This window comes from Phyllostomus hastatus, unplaced genomic scaffold, assembly GCF_019186645.2.
Source record: "Phyllostomus hastatus isolate PE091 unplaced genomic scaffold, TTU_PhHast_1.1 phas_scaffold_760, whole genome shotgun sequence".
Lineage (NCBI taxonomy): Eukaryota > Metazoa > Chordata > Mammalia > Chiroptera > Phyllostomidae > Phyllostomus > Phyllostomus hastatus.
The window spans coordinates 1246766-1271273 of NW_025334040.1; the positions used below are offsets into that span (position 1 = coordinate 1246766).

A 24508-nucleotide genomic window follows, 5' to 3' on the forward strand; every position below is an offset into this window, starting at 1 on the left:
CAAAGGCTGCCTAACAGCTGAGAACACACTCATATAACCCTGTGGGTCTCACGCTGGGGTCATTGGGCCCCCTCAGGGCATATCTGGAAATCTGGAGGTGATGTCGTGGGTCATAACTTATCAAGAGGGTGTCACTGTCATCTATGAGCATAGATGAAACAACGCATCTGAGTGTCCCACATGCACAGAGCAGACCCTTCACAAGCCCTGACCCGCCCCCCATTCCACAAACACACAGGCTCACACACCCTGCTCTGAACTAACTCACCCTCAGGAATTCATTGTATAGAAAACAGGCAACTAACCTCCCTGACAGAGGAGGAAGGTGGGGAGAAAATAGAGGGACTCAGAAACCTCCAATCTCTACACAAACTTTCCAGCAGGAGACAAAAGGGTGCACCCTCCTTGTTGGGGACAGGCTGAGTACAGACACAGAAGGGGAAGCTCTGGGAGTTTTGGTCACACTTTCCCCTGAGTCTGCAGCACTGTGTGATTGGAGCTACCACCACTACTACAGTAAGACAGACAATAATAGTCGGCCTCGTCCTCAGGTTGCAGCCCCGAGATGGTCAGGAGCCCTGCATTAGCCGAGGCGTCTGTGGATCCAGTGAAGCGGCTGGGGACCCCGGAGCCCTGGTGCTTGTTTGAGTCTGAGTAGTAGTACAGCAGATACCGGGGAGGGCTCCCTGGCTTCTGCTGGTGCCAGGATATAATACAGCTGGCAACATTGATGTCACTGCTGAGGGTGCAGGTGAGTCTGGCTGTTGCTCCCAGAGATGCAGACACAGAGGGCGGCTGAGTCACCACATATTGGGACAAGGAACCTGCAAAAACACAGACACTTGTCACTGATGTGGTGGGAACCAGGGACAGTTACTCAGGAGATAGAGCAGGAAGGGAATAAACTTGGGAACTGAGGTCTGATCCCCGAGGCCTGTCCCTACCTGTGCAGTGAGAGAGGAGGATGAGGAGGAGAGGGGTCCAGGCCATGGTGCACACAGCCCCTGAGCCTACAGTGGGGCTGGGCTGCCCAGGCCTCCTTTTCTCCCCACCCTCTGCCAGGGGAGGGGCCGTCCATGCAAATGTGTGTCCATCCAGGGGCTGCCCAGCCCCTCCCTGAGCCCTGGTGCTGGAGCTCAGCTCACACCCCAGACTGAGGAGGATGGAGGCTGACTTCACCCTTGGGGAGCACCTTGTGGGGTAGTGCATCCTGAGACAACACAAAGGACCCTGCTCAGGGGACTCTGCCATGCCAGAGAGGGCACAGCTGTTGAGTCCCCATCTGTGAACTCAAGGCCCAGACCACAGTCCCATCCTCCCAGGAGTGAATAGTCCCTGAGGAGCAGCTTGATAAACACCCCCAGGGCAATCCCACAGCACCCCCTGCTCGTGGCAGTGCCAACACCTCCCCACATGGCCCAAGGTCCCAGAGCCCAGCTGGTTTGAGCAGCTCAGCAGGTCACTGACTCTGTTCACACCTCCAGGGTCTGGTTCCCAGATACTGTGACTCTGAGACACTGTACTGGTTACTGGTGCATCTCACTCCCAGGAATCCACAACTGTGGGAAGTGCAAACATGACTTAGATAATAAATTTGGTCTCACCTCCAGTGAAGATGATGAAAATGTAAATATACAGTGAGCTTCCTGGTCAAGGTCACAGACAAAGGGTTCATTGATCTGGTTGGAAGGGCTTATAAGAGAGGTTCAGTGTCATTTCCAGGAATACACTCAGAAACATGTGCAGAGGACCATTCGCCTAACATTTCTAGTCATGTGATGCATGTAAAGTTTTCATAGATTTGATTCAGCTTCTCAGAAAACACTAGTGCCTATGGAAGTCTCCACAGCTACTAATGGAGTGTGAAGCATGCCTACTCAGTGTAAGAACTGACTCTTATCTTAGTCCCTGGAGTTCTGCACATCTATGTCATGTGATTCTGATAGGGGTTTAAGACTTGGGAAAATTAAGCTTAAGGTAAATAGTCATAAATCTAGCAAGTAATGTGTATGTTAAGTTTTTGTTTCAGTAACTACAGATAAGGCCCATCCTGGCACCTAAGATTCAGCAGTTGACCTCCTGGGGCACTGGCTGGAGATTACCTCCTCTGCAGACATCTGTACCAGGAAGAAGCAAGCGACTACCCTTTTCCTTTGGATGCAACTGTTAAATTTCAAAGGCTTTCGCTGACACCTTGTTTGCCCTCCCCTAACCCCCTTATAAAAGATCTGGCTGGGAAAGGAAGAGCAAGATGGTTTGTTAGGGTGTGAGCCCGCCATCTTCTTGGATCGCCGGCCATCTGAATAAAGCACCTATCAAAGATTCAATCACTGTCATTGCTTATTGGATTTGGTAGTGACAGCCAGCCCAAACGCAGGTGTCTTTTCCGGTTACAATTCCTGTTAGGATTTTGTCTTGGCTGTTGTAAAATGTGTTTATATTACAAACAGAACTTTCTCAGCCTGTATTGTATTACTCATTGTCTCACTTTAGTAGCAAGAAAACAGTCCCGTGTGATTCCTTTGCACCTGTACTGAGTGTCTGGGCAGTTGGAGGCAGAGACCATCACACCCCTCAGTGCCCGGATCCACCTCTGCTGCACCTGTGCCCATGGTCCCATGGTCCCACACGTCTAGACTCACAGGAACACCTAGTCAATGACTCTGGCCAGGATCACTTGCCCACCTCAGGCCCTGCGTCCTCGAGGACCTCAAGGGGCCTTTCTCATTCACCTGAGAGAAGTCACCCCCTGCTTAAAACCCTCTCTGACTCCTCACTGCTGTTTCCACAGAACCCCAACTCCTCAGCTGTCCCGGGGGGCTTCATGGTTGGCCCCATCCCCCCACACCCACCACACAGCCCCTCCACATGCTCTCAGACCTCCAGCTTCCCCCACCTTGCTGTTACTTCAAATCCTGATTCTTTTGCTTTCATGGTATTCAAGGTGTCTCCTCCTCTGTCCTTTGGGAGGAAATAGGATTAACTTGAATCATGGTGACAGCACACATTTTGGCCATTGTCAGTGTCTCTCAGTAGTAGGGCACGAACACAATATCAGACAGAATTAGACAATGAACGTGACAATGTGGAAGTCACACAAACTACACAGAAGAGTTTACAGAACCACCTGAACCCATTATACCAGCCCAACCTCCAGCATAGTTCTCCTCTTGTTTAATCTTCTATCTCCTGTATCACTCATTCCACCCCCTCACCAAAGATAAAAACACATCCACACACCAGATCCCTTATCAGCAGTATTGCAGCACTAACATCATTTATGTCCCAAACTCTTCCACAGGACAGCAACAAGTTCCAACCACCGTCACATAAATGTCCTGTGTTGTCATCTCCAGAGTGGTCCTCTGACTGACTGCTGTGCTGACTGAGAGGGGGAAGGGGGAACAGACCTCCTGTGTCTGGAGCCATGAGGCTCAGAGGTGACTCGTGTGAGCAGAAGGAAGTCCAGACCAGCACACACGGCCTCGGACCATCATTTATCGGCTCCCTTCACCCACGTCACAGGGCAGAATCCTGTCTGGTTCACACAGACATTTCAAACCACAGGTTCTTCCTTTATGAGTTTTCCTACCAATGTCATTTGTGGAACGTTGTGTTGAGAACAGGAATATTACCTTTCATTGATCACATGGCAGACTTAGAGATGTGTGTTAGTCTCAGGTGACAACTGATGACCTTACAGACTGTTATTTAAGTAAAATGTGAGCAGACACTCAATCATCATGCCCTGGGCAGGTATTTGCTCCTGGGGGTTGTGTGGTCTTCTGTCCTCAGTGTCTGCTCCTCACCCACCTGCTGCTCCTGTCTGGGCTCCAGTACCCACACACACCTGACCCCAAGGGCACCAGACCCTGTCATGTGTTCATTCACCTTTGTGTCTCAGGCTTGAAATGTACTCCCTAAGGGAGTAATGAAATATATATGAAATATTTTATGTGCAATGTGTAAAATTTCAATATATTAACTGCATAGGTATTTTAGCTCAAAATGATACTTCACTTATAGATTTCTGTTTGTTTTTTTTGTTTGTTTCATTTAATCTTTATTATATTAGGTTCCATTAACATTTACTTTCCTTACACTCTCCTCACCTCAGCAATCACCACACTGTTGTCCATGTCCATGACTCCCTTCCCTTTGCTCAATCCCTCCACCCCCTAAGCCCCACCTGCACACTACCTGTCCTCCTGCTGTCCTTCACACTGATTGACAGGACTTTCCACAAGACTAGGCCAGAGGCTCTGACCTCACCTGAATCTGTGTAATGTATTATCTCACAGACTGGAACTCAGAAGCACACAGAGACTGCACATTAGTCTCAGTCCAACTGACTGGCATGAACAGCACTCAAACGCAAAGGCTGCCTAACCGCTGAGAACTCATCCTTCTAATCCAGTGGGTGTCACACAGGGGTCATTCACCCCTCAGGGGATATCTAGAAATCTGGAGGTGGTGTTTTGGGTCATAACTTAACAAGAGGGTGTCACTGTCATCTTATGAGCATAGATGAAAGGACACATCTGAGTGTCCCACATGCACAGAGCAAACCACAAGCACTGACCCGCCCCCATTCCACAAACACACAGGCTCACATGCCCTGCTCTGAACTAACTCACCCTCAGGAATTCATTGTACAGGAAATAGGCAACCAACCTCCCTGACAGGAAAGTGGGAAAGAAAATAGAGGGACTCAGAAACCTACAATCTCTACACAGATTTTCCAGCAGGAGACAGCAGAGGGCACCCTCCTTGGTGGGGACAGCCTGAGTGCAGACCCAGAAGGGGAAGCTCTGGGGGTTTTGGTCTCACTTCTCCCTGAGTCTACAGCACTGTGTGAGTATAGGTACCAGGACTATCACCATAAGACTGACAGTAGTAGTCGGCCTCGTCCTCAGGCTGCAGCCCTGAGATGGTCAGGGATGCAGCACTGGAAGATCTGTCTATGGAGCCAGAGAACCGATCTGGAACCCCAGAGGGTCTTTTGTTAACTTGATAGATCACAGTTGTGGGGCCTCTGCCTGGATGGTGTTGGTACCAGTGCATATCGTTGCTTCTAATGTTGCCGCTGCTGCGAGTGCAGGAGATGGTGGCCGTCTGTCCCAGAGACCCAGACACAGAGCCGGGCTGAGTCAGCACAACCTCTGCCCAAGACCCTGCAAGGAGGGAGCAACACAGAGATCAGTGAGGAAGACCCGACCCTGTTTCCAAGGAGGGAGGTGAGGTCATCAACCCAGGGGACAAGGTGGTCCCCTTCCAGAATCCCCCTCAGGCCCCACCTGTGCAGTGAGCCAGGACAGTGAGGAGAAGTGCAGCCCAGTCCATGGTGGAGACGCCCCCAGACTCTGCTTCCTGAGCCCCACAGCCAAACCTGAGTCTTCAGACTTTATGTCAGCCTGAGGCTTAGAGTGGATGTCGTTATGCAAATCTTCCCTTTTATTGGCCCTTGAACCCACTGCTATAACCAAACCAGGGCTCCTGCTGACACCAAGAGATCATAGAAGTAGGAGGGCTCCAACCCAAATATGACAATGAAAGAGGCAAGAGTCAGGACCAGGACACATAGCTGAGGAATGTGAGGCATGGACGCCCTCTGGTGGATACAGGAGACATGGTGTCCTCGGGCTGGTCCTGGAGCTCAGGGTCCTGCCCTTCTCCTGGCCCTGATCATGTGCCCCTCCCAGTCCCAGCCTTTTCACATTGGCTCCCTTCACTTAGAAATATGCATGTTACGCTCCTTCATGTATTTCTGTGGCCTGAACAGTCATTTATGGATGTTGCCAATTATATTTTTCCATTGAATATGTACCAGAGTTTGTTTCGTTAATTCATTCTCTTCTTAAAGGACATAGCAGTTGCTCTGTAAGTTTTAACAAATGTGAATGAAGGAGTTGTAACTTCATCTGCATATGCTTGTTTGAACACAAGTCTCCGATTTAAATAAAGACTTAGGAGAGTGGTTTCTGTCTTCTATCACACAAGAGTGTGTTTAACTTTGTGAGAAACTGCCAAAGTGTCTTCAAAGGTGCCCATTGCTGGGGCATCCCAGCAGCAGGAATGAGAGTCTCTGCTGCCCCACAGCCTGGGAGCCTCTGCTGTCCTCAGAGTGTAAGTGTTGGTCGTGCTGATGGAAACCTGGTGGTCCCTCGTTGTTACACATGTAATTTCCCAGTAACACCTTATGTTCTCCATCTTTTCACATTGATCTCCCAGTTGTACATGTTCCTTAGTCATAAGACTGTTCAGAACTGCTGAGTGAGGGGGGAGGGTGAGGTTCCCCACCACATAAGATTTTGAAGGCTCCACAAAGGTCTTCCATCAGGTGAAAACAAGTTCTCTGTGGTGTCAGGGCTCAGAGAAGTGTGAGTGAAGCCCAGGTGGTACCAGGAAACACACAGGTTGCTATGCATGTGTTAGCTGGGTGTGAACAATGGAAGGAAGGAAGCAAAGGGAATCAGCCATGATTTAGCATCATCAACCAGGGAGCATCACCTGCTTACTTAGCCAGAAAGGAGTCTCTCTCTCTTTCTCTCCCAGGAGCACACACTCGCCCCCTTTGTTCCCTGCTTCTCTCCATAACCACAGTGTGGGTCTAGCAGCCAAGTAGGGCCCAACCAGGTGCTGTGCCCCAAAAGACTAAGCTTTAATAACAACCAGAAACTCTGGATACTGGTCTTTGTTCTGGCCTTACTGAAGACACTGTCGACCACTTTCCATGGCAGGACAGACACACATGTGACACAGGGGCAGGCTTCTATGAGCAGCCTTCTCTCCTGCTCATGTGTCTGAGAAATGCTTTTTTCATGATCTCACAGAGCAACACTGAAGCATAAACGCCCACCTGGTCCTCTGGGGTCTCATGTGCTGCATTTGGGCCTTTCCCAACCCCACTCAGCACTGCATGACTCCTTTACTCTGGAACAAAACAAGTCTATGTGCATTGGGAGAACCATATCTTCAAATGGTGACATTTTCATTCACACCACAAAGAGAAAATTGAAAGAATAAATTTTTTTGTTTTAAAAGCACAAGTTGTTGAGAACCACCCTGCCTGGTTTCAGAAGCTCTAACCACCCCACCCCCATGGCTAAGGCTGAGTGAGCAACCTTTGGACCATAAGCCACTAAGGAGACAAAGCTTACCTCCCCGGCAGGAGAACTGCTTCTGCTCCTTTTACTTCACACTGCCTGGTCCCCAATGCTTGATCAGTTGGCCAATGCCGAGTAAGGTTCCTTAAGGGGGGAACGACCTAAGACAGGCACAATCACAAGGATGTCCCAGGGAAGTACTTGGGGAGCCATAGCAAAAGGGGGCGATGGACCCTCACCCCTTGACTTTGATATAGCCTGAGTCCTCATTCTGTCTTCTGAGAAGTGTCCTAATCACTTGGCTGCTTCCTTCCTCTGCCTGACTTAAGCCTGAAACAATGCTTTAAGCCTGAAACAATGCCAGTGATGAGTGCAGCCCTGTGCTAGAAAGAGCGGGTGCCCTAGTGTGATCAGGCCTAAGAAAGAGTATATAAAATCCTGTGAAACCTGCTTTTTTTAGAATGCTCTCAATTAAATGACAAGGGTCCAAGCCAGAAGTGAGTTTCTCCCTCAAAGTTTTATGGCTCTTTAGCTATCTGACCCTGACTCAAAATAGGCCCTCAGAGTTCTTTGTATGTTACCTGTTGTTTGATCCTTACTGCCTGACCATGATTAATAAGCTTTACCTGTATTCTTGCACAAAACCAACCCAATAGAAGCCCATTCAGGAAAAGGCTCTCAGCCCTTCCCCCTTGAGAGATCAGACATCTTTCCTCTACAAGCAAATTCTGTCTTGGGATCCTGTCTGGTAGACTGATTCTCATCTGTGGCAGCTAGGGGGGCCCTGCAGGTGGAGCCCCCCCAGAACAAGTGGCAGCAGAAGCCAACTCCAGAGCAGGTGTCTGTCACAGGGAAGGATGGGGACTGCTAAAGTGAGCAGGGGCTGGGAGGGTAGATCTGTCACTGTCCCCATGGACACACCATCCTTACCACCATCATTGTGGCATTGGGGTTGTGTTCAGCTCTGTAACAACCATCACCAGCGTCTTCTAAGGCTGGACCCCAGAGGTAGTCAAAGAGGTTCAAATGACAACAATGAATTCAGAAAATGAGAATCAAAACCCTGGATGTTCCATCACTGTTCTAATAGGTCATACCTGTGGGGGCTTCTACCTGGAAGCCCGTGGAAACATTGCCATGGTCACCTTCAGTGTGTCTGCTGCTTCCTGTGCAGGAGAAGCTCACCTGGGGTCTGGGCTCATCAGCAGCTACATGGGGGAGGAAACACAGGCACACACTGGGGACTTCCTGCTCCTGATGCCCCACAGCCTGGATGGCTGGGGAGCCCAGGGAAGTGTGAGAGGACAGGGGGACAGTGAGTGCCTGTGGGCTCAGGAGAACCCACTGACAGTCATGAGGTCACCAGTCATGGAGGGCACCCAAGAGCCCAGTGTCCAGGGTCAGGCTGAAGGGCCTGGGACTGCGGGGTTGTTCCAGAAGTAACACGAGATTCTGAATTATAAAATTGATTTGGTAACAATGACTGTCAGGGTCATCATTTGTAGTTGCAGACACAGAGCTGTGAGATAATAGAGAATTTATATTGGTCTCTAGCCGTGGTTCCTCACACAGAGCACCTCACCATGAAATATCCTGGGTGATAGGTGCTCCTTTCGTTCCAATGAGGTGACTGGGGGTGGGCTCCTGGGGGAGGACTGCTCCCTCATAGACAGAGGCAGGATATGAAGCCTAGAATTTGCACACCTGCCTCCCATTTCCTTGAGGGGGGAGAAGAGTTCAGGTGGTGTCAGCAAATTAATTCCAATGAAGTGAGGGAACATGGGAAACTTCCATTTATATCCAATGCATTAATGACACCTGGGCCATTCTGCTTGTGACCAGGATCTGGGACAGAGCCCTTCCCTGCGAACCTGGACCGTCTCCCAGCAGTCGTGTGGGAGCTGAGTTGTGTGGTGGGACATCCACCTGCTGTCACAGGGAATTCCTTACAGAAAAAAAAAATGCCCCACATTTGGTGACCAGAGTGTCAGAAGTGAAGGGTCCTGACTGCAAAACAAGACATAACAGGATGAAAGGAATGAATTTTTACTTAAAACTATTGTTCTTGTTCAAATTTACTCCAACACTGTGGGGACAGTCAGTTGGGCTTTGCTACCCCTTTAGCGAGAGTGACCCGGGGACACCCTGTGCCCTCACTCATGACTGTGTGCTGCTCCGCCCCCTTCCATGGACGTTTCTGACTGCAGAGGAGCCCACCTTGCAGAGGCCCCCACAGAAGCTTCAGTGAGGCTCAGAGCATAACCTCTGAGCCCAGGGGTTTCTGTCTCACTTCCTCGGCATCTGAGCCACAGTGAGTCACTGTAGATGCTCCCACTGCCATGAAATATAACACAGTAATAGTCGGCCTCGTCCTCAGGCTGCAGCCCAGAGATGGTCAGGAGCCCTGCATTGGCCGAGGCATCTTTGGATCAGAGAAGCGGCTGGGGACACCTGAGCCCTGGTGCTTCTCTGACTCTGATTTATACTGTAGGAGATACCGGGGAGGGCTCCCTGGCTTCTGCTGCAACCAGTTTATGTAGTAGCTGCCAACACTGAAGCAACTGCTGGGGGTGCAGGTGAGTCTGGCTGTGGCTCCAGGAGATGCAGAGAGGGAGGGCAGCTGAGTTAGCATAGGCTGGGAGAGGGAACCTGCAGCAACACAAACACTTGTCAGTGATGGGCCAGAACAAGGGGAGCCTTCTCAGGAGATGGAACAGAAAGGGAATAAATTTGGGAACTGAGCCCTGGTCCCCAAGGCCTGTCCCTACCTGTGCAGTGAGAGAGGAGCAGGAGGAGGAGAGGAGTCCAGGCCATGGTGCACACAGCCCCTGAGCCCACAGTGGGGCTGGGCTGCCCAGGCCTCCTTTACTTCCCCACCCTCTGCCAAGGGAGGGGCTGTCCATGCAAATGTGTGTCCTTCCACAGGCTGCCCAGCCCCTCCCTGATCTCTGGTGCTGGAGCTCAGCTCACACCCAGACCGAGGAGGATAGTGCTTGGTGTCACCCCTTGGGAGAGCCCTGGGAGGAAGCACCTGCTGAGACCACACAAAGGTCCCTGCTCTGCAGTCTCTGCCAGGCCTGAGAGGACACAGCTGCTGAGTCCCCATCAGGGGGCACAGGGCCCATCCTCCAGGCCCACCCCCCAGGACTGAATGGTCCCCATGACCAGCCTGGTAGGCACACCAGGGCAGTCCCACAGCGCCCCCTTAAGACGGCAGAGCACTCACCTCTTCAAGGACCAAAACCCTGAGATCCCAGCTGGTCTCTGCAGCTCAGCAGGTCACTGACTCTCTTCACACATCCAGGGTCTGGTTCCCAGATACTGTGACTCTGAGACACTGTACTGGTTACTGGTGCATCTCACTCCCAGGAATCCACAACTGTATGAGGTGCAAACATGTATGGGAGTAACAACTTAATTTATTTCACATTCAGTAAAGATGCTGTAATAGTAAATTCAAAGATTCATGTCCAATGTCACAGATTAGGGGCATATTCATCTGGATGGAAGGACTCATGTGGGTTTTTCAGAGAAATTTCTAGGAACACACTCAGATTCACGTGCGGAGGAGGCTCAGCTCAGCAAACCTTTCAAGTGATGTGATGCCTGTACAGCTTTCACGGATCTGATTGGATTCAATGCCTGGTAAAGAGAATGGCTTTTGAAGGGCTCCCATTTAACAGTGGGAAGTGTCACATGCTAATTCATTTTACAAATTAACTTTTACTCTTCGTTTTCTCTTATTTTTTTTGCTTAGTGTTCTGCCTACCTGTGTCATGTGTCTCTGGTTAAATATTTGCTTTGGGAGCCCTAAAATGTGTTTATATTGCAAACAGTACTTTCCCAGCCTGTATTGTCTTACTCATTGCCTCACTTTAGTAGCAAGATACCAGTCGGTACCTGTACTGGGTGTCTGGCACCTGTACTGAGTGTCTGGGCAGTTGGAGGCAGAGACCATCACGTCCCTCTGTGTCCAGGTCCACCTCTGCTGCACCTGTGCCTACAGCCCCATGGTCCCCTCATGTCTAGACTCACAGGGACTCCTAGTCAATGACTCTGGCCAGGATCCTTTGCCCACCTCGGGCCCTGCATCCTCGAGGCACTCAAGGGGCCTTTCTCATTCACCTGAGAGAAGTCACCCCTGCTTAAAACCCTCAGGGACTCCTCACTACTGTCTGCACAGAACCCCAGCCCCTGGGCTCCCCTCAGGGGGCTTCCCGATGGTGCCCACCCATCACACAGCACCTCCACGTGCTCTCAGACGTCCGACTTCCCCACTTCCCTGTTACTTCTGCCCCCTGACTCCTGTCCCTTCATAGTGTTGACATGTCCTCTGCTGTCCTTAGGAAGGAAATAGGATTAAACTTGAATCATGGTAACACTCATATTTCGGTCATTCTGAGTGGCCCTCAGTAGTAGACACACACGTCATTGCAGACAGAATTACAGAACGAATATCGCAATGTGAAAGTCATACAAACTACATGAAACAGTTCAAAGTGCTGCCTGCATGGATGATACAACCTCATCCACCCTCCAAAGGACACCCCTTGTCCAATCCTGTACTCCCTGCACCTCTTTCTCTGCTCCCTCACTGACGCTGAGAACACACCCACACACCACGACCCTCATCAGAACATGTTGTAGCGTAAATATCATTTACGTCCCCAAACTCTGCACAGGACAGCAACGGGTCCCAACCACCTCCACATCAATGTACGTGCACAGAAATCACGGCAACGATCAGCTGACTGACTGCTGAGCTGAGTGAGAGAGGGAAGGGGGAACAGGCTTCCTGTGTTTGGAGTCATGAGGTTCAGAGGTCACACGTGTGAGCAGAGGGAAGTCCAGACCAGCACACACAACCTCGGACCATCATTTATCAGGTCCCTTCACCCACGTCACAGGACAGAGTCCTGTCTCATTCACACAGACACTTCAAACCCATGGATCTTCATTTATGAGATTCTGCACTACAGTCCTCTGTGGGACTTTGAGTAAAGAAAATGGATATTACGTTTTATTGATCAGATCAGATGGTAGATTTTGAGTTGTGAGTTAGTCTCTGGTGATGATGGCCTCACAGACCGTTATTTAAGTGAAATGTGAGAAGACACTCAAACAACCATCATCCCTTGGTCAGGTCACATGCTCATGGGGGTCATCTTGTCTTCTGTCCTCAGTGTCTGCTCCTCACCCACCTGCTGCTCCTGTCTGTGCTCCAGGACCCACACACACCTGACCCCGAGGGCACGAGACCCTGTCATGTGTTCATTCACCTTGTGTCTCAGGCTTGAAATTCACTCCCTAAGGGAGCAAATGAAAACATATGAAATGTGTTATCTGCAATGTGTAAAATTTCAATATATTAACTGCATATGTATTTTGGCAAAAAATTATACTTCACTTATGGATTTCTGTTTCATTTTTTGTTTGTTTCATTCAATCTTTATTATATTAGTTTCCATTAACATTTATGCCCCTTACACCCTCCTCACCTCAGCAATCACCACACTGATGTCCATGCCCATGAGTCCTTTCCTTTGGCTAAATCACCTCACTCCCTGGCCTCACCCTCCCTCCACTAGCTGTCCTCCTCCTGTCCTTCACCCTGATTGAGAGAATGTTCCACTTGACTATGTTCCAGGCTCTGACTTCATGTAAGTTTGTGTAACACCTTTGTCTAACAGACAGGAACTCAGAAGCACAGAGAGACAGCACATTAGTCTCTGTCCAGCTGACTGGCATGAACAGCACTCGAAGGCAAAGGCTGCCTAACAGCTGAGAACATGCTCATTTAACCCCCAAGGTCTTACCATGGGGGTCACTGGGGCCCCTCAGGGCATATCTGAAAATCTTCAGGTGGTTTCATAAGTCATAACTTAACAAGAGGGTGTCACTGTCATCTATGAACAGAGTCTAAAGGATGCATCTGAGTGTCCCACATGCACAGAGCAGAACCCTCACAAGCACTGACCCAGCCGCATTCCACAAACACACAGGCTCACACACTCCGCTCTGAACTAACTCGCCCTCAGGAATTCATTGTACAGAAAACAGGCAACCAAACTCCCTGAAAGGGGGAAAGCTGGAAAGAAAATAGAGGGACTCAGAACCCTGCAATCTCAACACAAACTTTCCAGCAGGAGACAGAAAACAGCACTCTGCTTAGTGGGGACAGGCTGAGTGCAGACTCAGAAAGGGAAGCTCTGGGGGTTTTGGTGTCACTTCCCCCTGAGTCTGCAGCACTGTGTGATTACCACTACTATCAACAGACAGACAGTAGTAGTCGGCCTCGTCCTCAGGCTGAAGCCCAGAGATGGTCAGGAGCCCTGCATTGGCCGAGGCATCCTTGGATCCAGAGAAGCGGCTGGGGACCCCAGAGCCCTGGTCCTTGCTTGAGTCTGAGTAGTAGGACAGGAGATACCGGAGAGGGCTCCCTGGCTTCTGCTGGTGCCAGGATATAACAGAGTTGCCAACACTGGTGTCACTGCTGAGGGTGCAGGTGAGTCTGGCTGTGGCTCCCGGAGATGCAGAGATGGAGGGCGGCTGAGTCACTACAGGTTGGGAGAAGGAACCTGGAGAAACACAGACACTTCTCACTGATGCGGCAGGAACCAGGAAGAGTTACCCAGGAGATAGAACATGAAGAGTGTAACCTGGGGAACAGAGGCCTGTCCCTACCTGTGCAGTGAGAGAGGAACACGAGGAGGAGAGGCGTCCAGGCCATGGTGCACACAGCCCCTGAGCCCACAGTGGGGCTGGCCCGCCCAGGCCTCCTTTTCTCCCCACCCTCTGCCAGGGGAGGGGCTGTCCATGCAAATGTGTGTTGATCCAGGGGCTGCCCAGACCCTCCCTGAGCCCTGGTGCTGGAGCTCAGCTCACACCCCAGACAGAGGGATGGAGGTTGGTTTCACCTTTTGGGAGCAACTTGTGGGGAAGTACATCTGGAAACAACACTAAGAACCCTGCTCAGGGGACTCTGCCATGCCAGGACGGACACAGCTGTTCAGTCCCCATCTGTGAGCTCAAGGCCCAGACCCCAGACACATCCTCCTAGGAGTGAATGGTCCCTGATGAGCAGCTTGATAGACACCCCCAGGGCAGTCCCTCAGTGCCCCCTACTGGTGGCAGTGGCTACACCTCCCCATTCAACCCAAGGCCTTGAGAGCCCAGCTGGTCTCTACAGCTCAGCAGGTCACTGACTCTATTCACACATCCAGGGTCTGCTCCCAGATACTGTGACTCTGATGGTTACTGAACTGGTGGTTACTATAGCATCTCACCCCATGGGTCTGGTTCTCTGAGAGGTGAAAACATGCACTGTTATGGCTAATTAATTTGCTTCAACTCCAGTAAAGATGTCCAAAAGTAAATGCAAAGTGGCCTGCATGTCCAATGTCACAGACCAGGGGACCATTCATCTGGTTTGAAGTAGTTTTCCGGGATTCACAGAGGCATGTGCAGAGGAGGCCGACTCAGCAAGCATTTCGATTCATGGGATGCATGTAAGGTTTCATAGATCTGACTTGATTCAATGATTGATAAAGAAAGTGGCTTCAAGAGGCTTTACATTTAATACTGAAAAGTGTAGCACACTAATTCACTTTAGGAATTAACTTTTATTTGTAGTTTCCTCTTATTCTTTATTATTGGTGTTCCACATACCTCTGTTGTGTTTTTGGCTACAATTTAGTCTTAGGTGGCCTAAAAAATGTATATATTTTAAACAATACTTTTCCTACTGTCATTTTCTTATTCATTGCCTGTTTTAGTAGCCAGATGAAAGTGAGGTTGTGACCTGTTGGAAGATGTGCTGCTGAATGTTGGGCAATGAATTCGATCCACAAAGCATCACTTCCTCTCGGTGCCCCGTATCCGGCTCTGCTTCACCTGGGCCCACGGTCCCACGGCCCCCACACGTCTACTCTCACAGGGCCTCTTAGTCAATAGCCAGGACCAGGAGCACTGGCTCACCTTGGGCTCTGTGCCTTCAAGGCACTCAAGGGGTCTTTGTCAACCCTCCACTCTGGGGACCAGGGAGGGCAGACCCAGGACAGGGAGGCCCGAGGGAGTTTTGCTGTCACAACCCCGGGAGTCTGGGGCACGGTGAACTTGCAGCCACTGCCATGAGAGAGACGAAGGGCATTGGCCTCGGCCTCAGGCTGCAGCCTGGAGGTGGTCAGGGGGACAGCGCTGGAGGAGGTGGGGGTGGAGCCAGAGAACTTTTCCTGAAGCTGCCCTCCCAAGGGCAGACAGGACCCGCAGTCCTGAGATGAACCAGGGCTGACAATGGGGACTCTACAGGGTGGGTTTGTCATCTTCAACAGGACAGCCCATGGGAGGGTGGAGGAGGGAGGGCCCAGGGCACCTGATACAGTCATGGGGTGTCCCCTGAGTGCACACGGCCTGGACCGCAGCATGAACAGGGACAATGAATGATTAAGAAAACCTGTCCCTCCCTCTTTCAGCTCCCAGAGCAGCTGCACGACTGGCTCTGACTGACACCGTTTGCTGAGGCTCTGCACCTGCCATGATCCCCTAGACATTTCTGTGCGAGGCAGGGCTTAAAGGGCCGTGATGTCTGGGTCCCCCAGGCCTGACTAGACTGTGTTATATGACTGCCCTGTGGGGGACGCCACAGACATTGTGTCTGTGTCCTGGGAAACCATCAGGTCTTTCCAGCACAGCTGTCACACAGGTCCCTATGTTAGGGACTTCCTGAGTGCAGCTGAGCTGGGCCTCCTACCCGTGTCTCCCTACAATTCTGAGTCACACTGTCTTGGGGGCTGTCTTGGATATAAACGGCTGAGATCACTGTCACCTGTGACACACGAGGTGGCTACAGATGAGAAGTGTAAGAGGGGAAATTGTCACAATGAAGTTCATGAGACCCAAGTAGAGAGGACAGTGTGGCCACCCAGGGGGAGCTGGTCAGACCGTGTCCTGGGTCAGCCTCTGCCCTGGGGTGACAATCTGTTCCCTGGGGTCGGGAGGGACTGAGCCCCAGACCAATGGGAGCCCGACTTGTGGGGATCCCATGTGATTGATTCATACTCTCTGAGCCTCAGAGTCTAATGGCAGGAGATGGAGGGAAAACCTCACGTGGAACACAATCAATACCTGTCCACAGCATTTTGTACTGTGATCAGTCTGACCGAGTCAGAGCACAGCCACACTGTGCAGGTCAGACATGTGGTACAAGCCTTCTCCTTTGCCCTGGTTCCAGGATGGTCCCTCTCCCTCAGAGCAGGGCCAGCATGTGTCCAGGCCTGCAGGGGGCACTCGTGACTGTGGGTGAAGAAGATGGGCCTTTCCCTCCTCCTGAGCCTCAGCTATAGCTGCCCCAGGTGAGGCCACAGAAACCTGGGACTCCTAAGGACCCAGGAATGTCGCAGGGTGACCTAGAACCTAATTTTCCTCAGGAACGTGAGGCTGCTTGACCTTGACCCTCAAGCTTTGACTCAGGTGCCAGGGCTCTGAGGAGGTCACCAGGGTCCCACTGCTCTGGGTGAGGAAGGGCTGCCTTGTGTCACACCCACCCAGAGTCCCTCTTCACTCTGTGTATGTGGTGGGGGCATGATGAGTGAGTGTGACAGCAGAGTCTCAGACACAAGCAGGACAGGGATGTGAGGGGCTGGCTGGCAGCACAGGGGAGGGTCTGTCTGATGCCCATGAGCTCCAGCAGCAGCCAGAGCTGCCAGGAAGGAGGCTGAGGATTGGCTGTGAGCCTGGGCATCCAGGACCCTCCATTGTCACAGCCCAGGGCGCCTGCCAGGATCTGCTGAATCGAGTTCCCACAGCATCCACCCACGTTGCTGAGGTCCCCAGGAGAGGCAATAATGAAGCTCAGACCAATGTTCGGGCTGTGATGACCTCTGTGGAGCCCCAAGTAAGCACCAGGCCTCAGACACAGCCCAGAGTGACACTGACTGCAGGGTCTGGAGTCACAGCCCATGGGACGCCTGGCCCCAGAGAAAAGGGACCCTGTGCTCTCCAGGGCTCGCTCCCCTGACACCCAGGAGTGATCTCTGTGTGGGGAGGTGGGCGAGGGGGAGCGCCAATGGAGCAGCCAGACCTCCTCATGGGGTCTCACTGCGGGGACTCTGCTTCAGTCCCCTGACCGCCTCTACCTACTACAGGGGTCCCTTGCTTACAGATACCTTCTGTTACCCTGGACAGAGACATGAAAACCAACAAGTTCAGAAAGCACAGGAGGAGATGAGCAGCATCAGAAGTCAGGTGAGGGACGCGACAGTCAGGGGCATTGGGTGACAGGTGCAGATGCAGACGTCCACGGGGGCTTGGGGCTGAAGTTCAAGGGCTGGGTGGGCAGGTCCTCACCTGCTTGGGGGGCACCCAGTCCTCTCAGCATCAGTCCTCCTGAACCACTGTGGTGGGAAACTGGGGCCTCACACACTGGTGGACACGGAACTAGTCAGAGCTCAGGAGGGAAGGCCCTGGCCTCTTCTGAATGGCATGAAGGGGCCTCGTCTGAGAAGGTCTGCTCTGCACAGTCGGGATAACCTGAGTGATGCGGGCACAGAGCAACCTTCAGCCCACACACAGACAACACAGAGTCCACCCAGGGATCGGGGTTCAGGGCATTTCCCCGCTGCCCTGATAACAGGACCAGGGACACTCATGTCACTGCTGTTTCCGATGATGAAGATTCTGTCTCCTGGAGACGCTGACCCTGAGGAACCTGGGTCAGCAGTGGTTGAACCCTGACTCCTAGAGAAACAAAGAAGCCTAAGAAATGCAGAGTCCAGAAGAAGATACACTCAGAGTAGAAGGAGGGTCTGTGTGTGTGTGCGCGTGTGTGTGTAAGACAGAGACACACTTTCCCCAACACCCTCAGGGAGCCTCTCCCTCAGCTTCTGAGCCTGAGGACAAGTGGCCTCCTGTCCTCCCAAGTCCTCTCCATCCCCTGAGGGCGTTCTCCCAGCAAACCTGTCCTTGGGGTGGGTTCTCTGTGTGACCCTTCAGGGTCTGGCTCCCAGCACTAAGGAGACCAGGGTGTGGAAGGCCGCTTCCTTGGATCCAGGATGAATTGGAGGGGAAAGGAGGCATGTGGAGCAGATCAGCTCTGGTAACCGTTGCCCGTCACGGAGTCCAGGTCCTGTGGGGGCGGGAAATCTGGGCACTTCCCTCCCGCAGGCCCAGCGTCCTCAGACGTGGGGTCCCAGGTCTCGGGGAGCCCAGGTCAGGGGTGCACACAGCCCCTTCTTTCTGCCCTGACACCACCGCCCACCACACAGTGCCCTGAGGTCCCTGGTGCGTCCCAGGGGGTGACCAACACAGAGTGTTCACATTTATTTGGGGAAAGGACTGAGGCCTGGGACATCTCCAGACAAATGAGTGTGTGTGGCCGGGTTCATCCTGATGTTCTCAGGAAACACATCTTCTCAGGGACAAGGGCACACTGGACGTGCCTGTGAAGAGGTGGGCGTGTGAGGCCTCAGTAACTCTGCAGCAGGAAACACCAGCACCTCAGTAACCCCTGTGGGCACAGACTTAACTGTTAAACGAACACTTCATTTTCAGGACAATCAAGGTTCGTGTTGTCATGTGAATGAGACTGACTGTGGGTGGAGGAGGGTGGACAGCTGCAGTTTGGGGAGAGGCGTGGAAATGAGATTGTGGAGGAACTTCCTGAGGATTGATGTCTGTTCATCCCCCTCCCTCGAGACCGAGCCCTGGGGAGTGACACCCACGGAAAGGACCCCTCACTTTTCTCGGGAACCCTGGAGTGGAGACCCAGTTCATCCTGAAGGCCCAGAGGGGACAGCAGAGGGGCAGAGAGGGGAGGGTGGTGGGCGGGGCCTGGGCAGTGCACGTCTGCCTGGGTTCTGACCAGCAGTCGCAGGTGTGTTGAGAGAAGGAGAAAACTCTGTCTGTGACCAGGGTCAAGATTAGCGTGTCAGTGTGATGCGTCATGAGTAACACAGTACTCACACATCACGGTGTTAATTGGAGCGGTGACAGTGACTGACTGGTCATCCTTTGTAGTTGCAGACACAGTTTTGTGAGGGGACAGAAAATCTATATTGGTCTCAGTCCCTGGTCCCTGAAACAGAACTCCTGAACCCCTCAGATTTCCTAGATGACCGACAACCTATTGTTCTAATGGGGTGACTCTGGGTGGGCTCCTGAGGGAGAACAGCTCACTCATAGATAGTGGCACAATTCAAAGCTTGGAATTTTCAGGCCTGCGCCCCATTTCCTTGAGGAGAGAGACGGGCTTAGGTGGAGTCAGCAAATTAATTGAAACGAAAGTGAGGGACCACAGAAACCTTCATTTTACAGCCAAGAAGATGTACGAGACCTCAGCACATCCTGCGTGTGACCGTCACCTGAAGAGCGGGCAGTCCCGTGGAGGGAACCCTTCATTGCGGACCCGACACCATCTCCAGGCAGATCGTGTGGGAGCTGAGTTGTGTGGTGGGACATCCAGCTGCTGTCACAGGGATTTGCTGGTTGTAAACAAAATGTCCCCACGTATTTGGTGACCAGAGTGTCAGAAGTGAAAGGCTCTGACTGAAACCACATCAGAAGGAAAGAACCGAATTTTTACTTAAAACTATTATTCTTGTTCAAATTTACTCCAGACTCTGTGGGGATGATCAGTCGGGCTTTGTCACCCCTTCAGCAAGAGTGACCCAGGACGCCCTGTGCTCTCACTCATAACTATGCGCTGCTCCGCCCCCTTCCATGGACGTTTCTGACTGCAGAGGAGCCCACCTTGCAGAGGCCTCCACAAAAGCTGCAGTGAGACTCAGAGCATAACCTCTGAGCCCAGGGGTTTCTGTCTCACTTCCTCAGCATCTGAGCCACTGTGAGTAAGTTAAGCTGCTCCCACTGCCATGCTCTACAGCACAGTAATAGTCGGCCTCGTCCTCAGGCTGCAGCCCAGAGATGGTCAGGAGCCCTGCATTGGCCGAGGTGTCTTTGGATCCAGAGAAGCGGCTCGGGACCCCAGAGCCCTGGTGCTTGTCTGAGTCTGATTTATACCACAGGAGATACCGGGGAGGGCTCCCTGGATTCTGCTGAAACCAGATTATCGTATAGCCACCAACACTGAAGCCACTGCTGGGGGTGCAGGTGAGTCTGGTTGTGGCTCCCAGAGATGCAGAGAGGGAGGGCGGCTGAGTCAGCACAGGCTGGGAGAGGGAACCTGCAAACACAGACACTTGTTAGTGATGGGGCAGAACCAGGGGAATTTTCTCAGGAGATGGAGCAGAAAGGGAATAAACTTTGCAACTGAGCCCTGGTCCCCGAGACCTGTCCCTACCTGAGCAGTGAGAGAGGAGCACGAGGAGGAGAGGGGTCCAGGCCATGGTGCACACAGCCCCTGAGCCCACAGTGGGGCTGGGCTGCCCAGGCCTCCTTTTCTCCCCACGCTCTGCCAGGGGAGGGGCCACCCAGGCAAATGAGTGTCCACCCAGGGACTGCCCAGCCCCTCCTAACGCCCTGATGCTGGAGTTCAGCTCACACTCACACTGAGGAAGATAGAGGCTGACTTCACCCCTTGGGGGGACCCCTGAGGGGAATAACCCATTGAGACATCACAGAGGCCCCTTCTCAGGGGATACTATCAGGCCCCAGAGGAAACAGCTGCTGAGTCCCCGTCAGTGTGCACTGGTTCCAACCACCAGACCCAGGCTCCTATTAGTGAATGGTCCCTACTGAGCAGCTTAGTAGGCACCACAAGGCAGTCCCTCAGTGCCCCCTGCTGGTGGCAGTTCAAACACCTCCCAACATGACCCAAAGCTCAAGTTGGTTTCTGCAGCTGGGCAGGGTACTGAGTGTCTCATCACATCCAGGGTCTGGTTCCCAGATACGGTGACTCTGAGACACTGTACTGGTTACTGTGGCATCCCACTCCCAGGAATCCAAAACTGTGGGAGGTGCTATCTTCTACGTAAATGACAAATTAATTTATTTTCACAGCCAGTGATGATATTGCAAAAGTAAATGCACAGTGACCTTCACATCCAATGTCACAGATGAGGACACCACTCGTCTGGTTCGAAGGCTCTTCCAGACTGCACAGAGCATTTGCCAGGAACACACTCAGGGGCAGGGGCAGAGGAGGCCTATTAAACAAACATCTCAAGTCATGTGATGCACACACAGTTTTCATAGATGTTATTTGACTGAGTGATAGGTAAAGAGAATGTCTTTTGAAGGGCTCACATTTAACAGTGGAAAGTGTACCATCCTAATTCATTTTAGGAATTAATCTTTAGTCTTCTTTGTTTTCTCTCATTTTTTATTCTTACTGTTTTGCATACCTATGTATTGTTTCTTGTTAGGATTCTCTCTTAGGTGATGTCACATTTGTTTTTATTTTAAACAAAACTGCCTTAACTTTCTTATTCATTGTCTCACTTCAGTAACAAGATACCATTCGGGTGAGATGCGTTCGCACCTGTGCTGACTGTCTGGTCGGTTGGAGGCAGAGACCAGCACTTCCCTCTGTGCCTGCATCCACCTCTGCATTACCTGTGCCCACAGTCCCATGGTCCCCACATGTCCAGACTCACAGGGACTCATATTCAGTGACCCTGACCAAGATCACCTGTTCACCTGGGGTGCTGTGCTCTCAAGGCACTCCAGGGATCTTTCTCTCTCACCTCAGACAGGTCACCCCCTGCTCAAAACCCTCAGGGTCTCCCCACTGCTGTTTGCACAGAACCCCAAATCCTGACCTCCACTCAGGGGGCTTCCTGTTGGCCTGCCCTCTCCACCCACCACACAGCCCTCCATGTGCTCTCAACCTCCGAGTCCCCACCTCCCTGTTACTTCAGATCCCAGACTCCCCTCCCATCATGGTGTTCAAGGTGACTGTTACTCTGATCTTTGGAGAGAAATAGGATTGAACTTGAATTCATGGTGACAACTCACATTTGGCCAAATCTGAGTGGCTCTCAGTAGAAGTAGGGCACACACATGTCATCAGGGGCAGAATAAGAGAATTAATATGACAATGTCGAAGTCACACAAACTATAGAGAAGAGTTCAAAGAACTGCCTGCATCAATTACACCACCTCAACCCCCATGCATGGGACTCCTCCTATTTAATCTCCTATCCTCTGTATCTACTGACTTTTAAACACAAACTCACAGGCCCTGGCTGGTGTGGCTCAGTGGACTGAGTGCCAGCCTGCAAACCAAAGGGTCTCTGGTTGGATTTCCAGTCAAGGCACATGCCTGCTGTGCAGGCCAGGTCTCTGGTAGGGGGCGCTCAGGCGACAACTACACATTCATGCTTCTTTTTCTTGCTCCCTCCCTCCCTTCCCCTGTCTAAAATTAAATAAATAAAATCTTAAAAAAAAAAGAAAACAAAACAGAAACACACAACATGTCCCTTCATCAGCATGTATTCTAGCATAATTACCCATGTATGTCTCCAAATGTTGGCACAGGACAGCAAGGAGCACCACCTCACATCACATGAATGTACGTGTACAGAAATCACTGCAATGATCAGCTGACTGACTGCTGTGCTGAGTGAGAGAGGGAAGGGGGAACAGGCTTCCTGTGTTTGGAGTCATGAGGTTCAGAGGTCACACGTGGGAGCAGAAGGAAGTCCAGACCAGCACACACGGCCTCAGACCATCACTTATTGGCTCCTTTCATCCACGTCACAGGGCAGAATCCTGACTCATTCACACAGACATTTCAAACCCATGGATCTTCATTTATGAGTTTCTTCACTAGAATCCATTGTGAAACTTTGTGTAAAGAAAATGAATATTATGTTTTATTGATCAGACGGTGGATTTTGAGTTGTGAGTTAGTCTCTTATGATGATGGCCTTACAGACTGTTATTTAAATGAAATGTGAGCAGACACTCAAACAACCACCTTGCCCTGGGCAGGTTACGTGCTCATGGAGGTGGTCTTGTCTTCTGTCCTCAGTGCCTGCTCCTCACCCACCTGCTGCTCCTGTCTGTGCTCCAGGACCCACACACACCTGACCCCAAGGGCACAAGACCCTGTCATGTGTTCAGTCATCTTTGTATCTCAGGCTTGAAATGCACTCCCTAAGAGAATAAATGAAGGTAGATATCACATGTTGTATGTGCATTGTAAAAATTTTCAACATATTAACTGCACACAGAGTTCGGCCCTAAATTGTACTGCATTGTGGGTGAGAGAAGACCAGGTCACAGGCTCTGATGTCACATGAACCATCGGGATTGTTTTGTCTAACAGATGGGAACTCAGAGGCACAGAGAGATGAGACCTCTAGTCTCTATCCAGCTGACTGGGAAGAACAGGACTCAAAGGCGAAGGCTGCCTAACAGCTGAGAACACATCCTTTTAACCCTGTGGGGTTCAAGCTCAGATGATGGGGCCCGCTCAGGGCATATTTGGAAATGTCTGCATGTGGTTTCCTGGGTCCTGACTTACAGGAGAGGCTGCTACTGCCATCCCCAGTTGAGTGCAGAGTGCAAAGGATGCATCGCATTGTTCCGCATGCACAAAACTGACCCCCCGCAAGCAACGGCTCCAGCCCCATTGTCAGAAATGCAAAAGGTCTGCTGCCTTGTTCTGAACTCACTCACCTTCCTGAACAGATTGCAAAGAAATAGCAATCAATCATCCACACATGGGGAAAATTTGGAAAGAAAATAAAGGGACTTAGAAACCTACAATCTTAACACACACTTTCCTGCAAGAGACAGAAAAGAGTGCCCCTCCTTGGTGGGGAACCATGAGGGCAGACCAAGACGGGGAGGCCTGGGGAGTTTTGGTCTCACTTCCCCCAGAGTCTGGAGCACTGTGTGATTGTAGCTACTATCATAAGACTGACAGTAGTAGTCGGCCTCATCCTCAGGCTGCAGCCCCGAGATGGTCAGGGTGGCCTTAGCTCCTGAACGGGAGCCAGAGAACCGAGCCGGGATCCCTGAGGGTCGATTGTTGGTACCATAGATGAGAAGTTTGGGGACAGCACCAGGGACCTGCTGGTACCAGCTTGCACCACTGTATCCAACATTATTGCTGTTTCCAGTGCAGGTGAGGGTGACAGTCTGACCCGGAGACCCCGACACTGAGGCTTCCTGGGTCAGCCCAGACTGGGCCCAGGTCCCTGGGATACAGGAAAGAAAGACAGAGACAGTGAGTAGGGTCTAACGACTCAGTCTGGACTCCAGGGGAACAGGCCCAGCCTGTGTGTCCTCCTGGGGCCGCATTCCCACCCTGAGGGTCCAGGCACCTGTGTAGTGAGTGAGGAGCGTGAGGAGGAGAGGAGTCCAGTCCATGGTAGGGACAATGCTGAGGCTCCACCTTCTGAGTTCCTCCACTTACAGGGGGCACCTCTGATCTATTTTATCTTTCCCTGTGCCCCAGAGGAAGAGGTTTCTTGATGCAAATAAGTCCCTCCAACTGC

General features: G+C 51.6%; 1 pseudogene and 4 gene segments (V, D, J or C); all 5 read right to left on the reverse strand.

The window, feature by feature from the left end:
* Nucleotides 1-459: 459 nt before the first annotated feature.
* Nucleotides 460-999, reverse strand: LOC123810909. The segment is given in 2 exon segments: nt 460-824; nt 945-999. Coding segments are annotated over 2 exon segments (411 nt in total).
* Nucleotides 1000-4842: 3843 nt separating this feature from the next.
* LOC123810910 lies at nt 4843-5375 on the reverse strand. The segment is given in 2 exon segments: nt 4843-5174; nt 5298-5375. Coding segments are annotated over 2 exon segments (378 nt in total).
* A 3884-nt stretch (nt 5376-9259) lies between these two features.
* On the reverse strand, nt 9260-9920 carry LOC123810911 (annotated as a pseudogene).
* A 3354-nt stretch (nt 9921-13274) lies between these two features.
* Nucleotides 13275-13845, reverse strand: LOC123810912. The segment is given in 2 exon segments: nt 13275-13684; nt 13791-13845. Coding segments are annotated over 2 exon segments (456 nt in total).
* A 4344-nt stretch (nt 13846-18189) lies between these two features.
* LOC123810913 lies at nt 18190-24503 on the reverse strand. The segment is given in 4 exon segments: nt 18190-18228; nt 19982-20155; nt 23880-24208; nt 24335-24503. Coding segments are annotated over 4 exon segments (588 nt in total).
* Nucleotides 24504-24508: the final 5 nt, after the last annotated feature.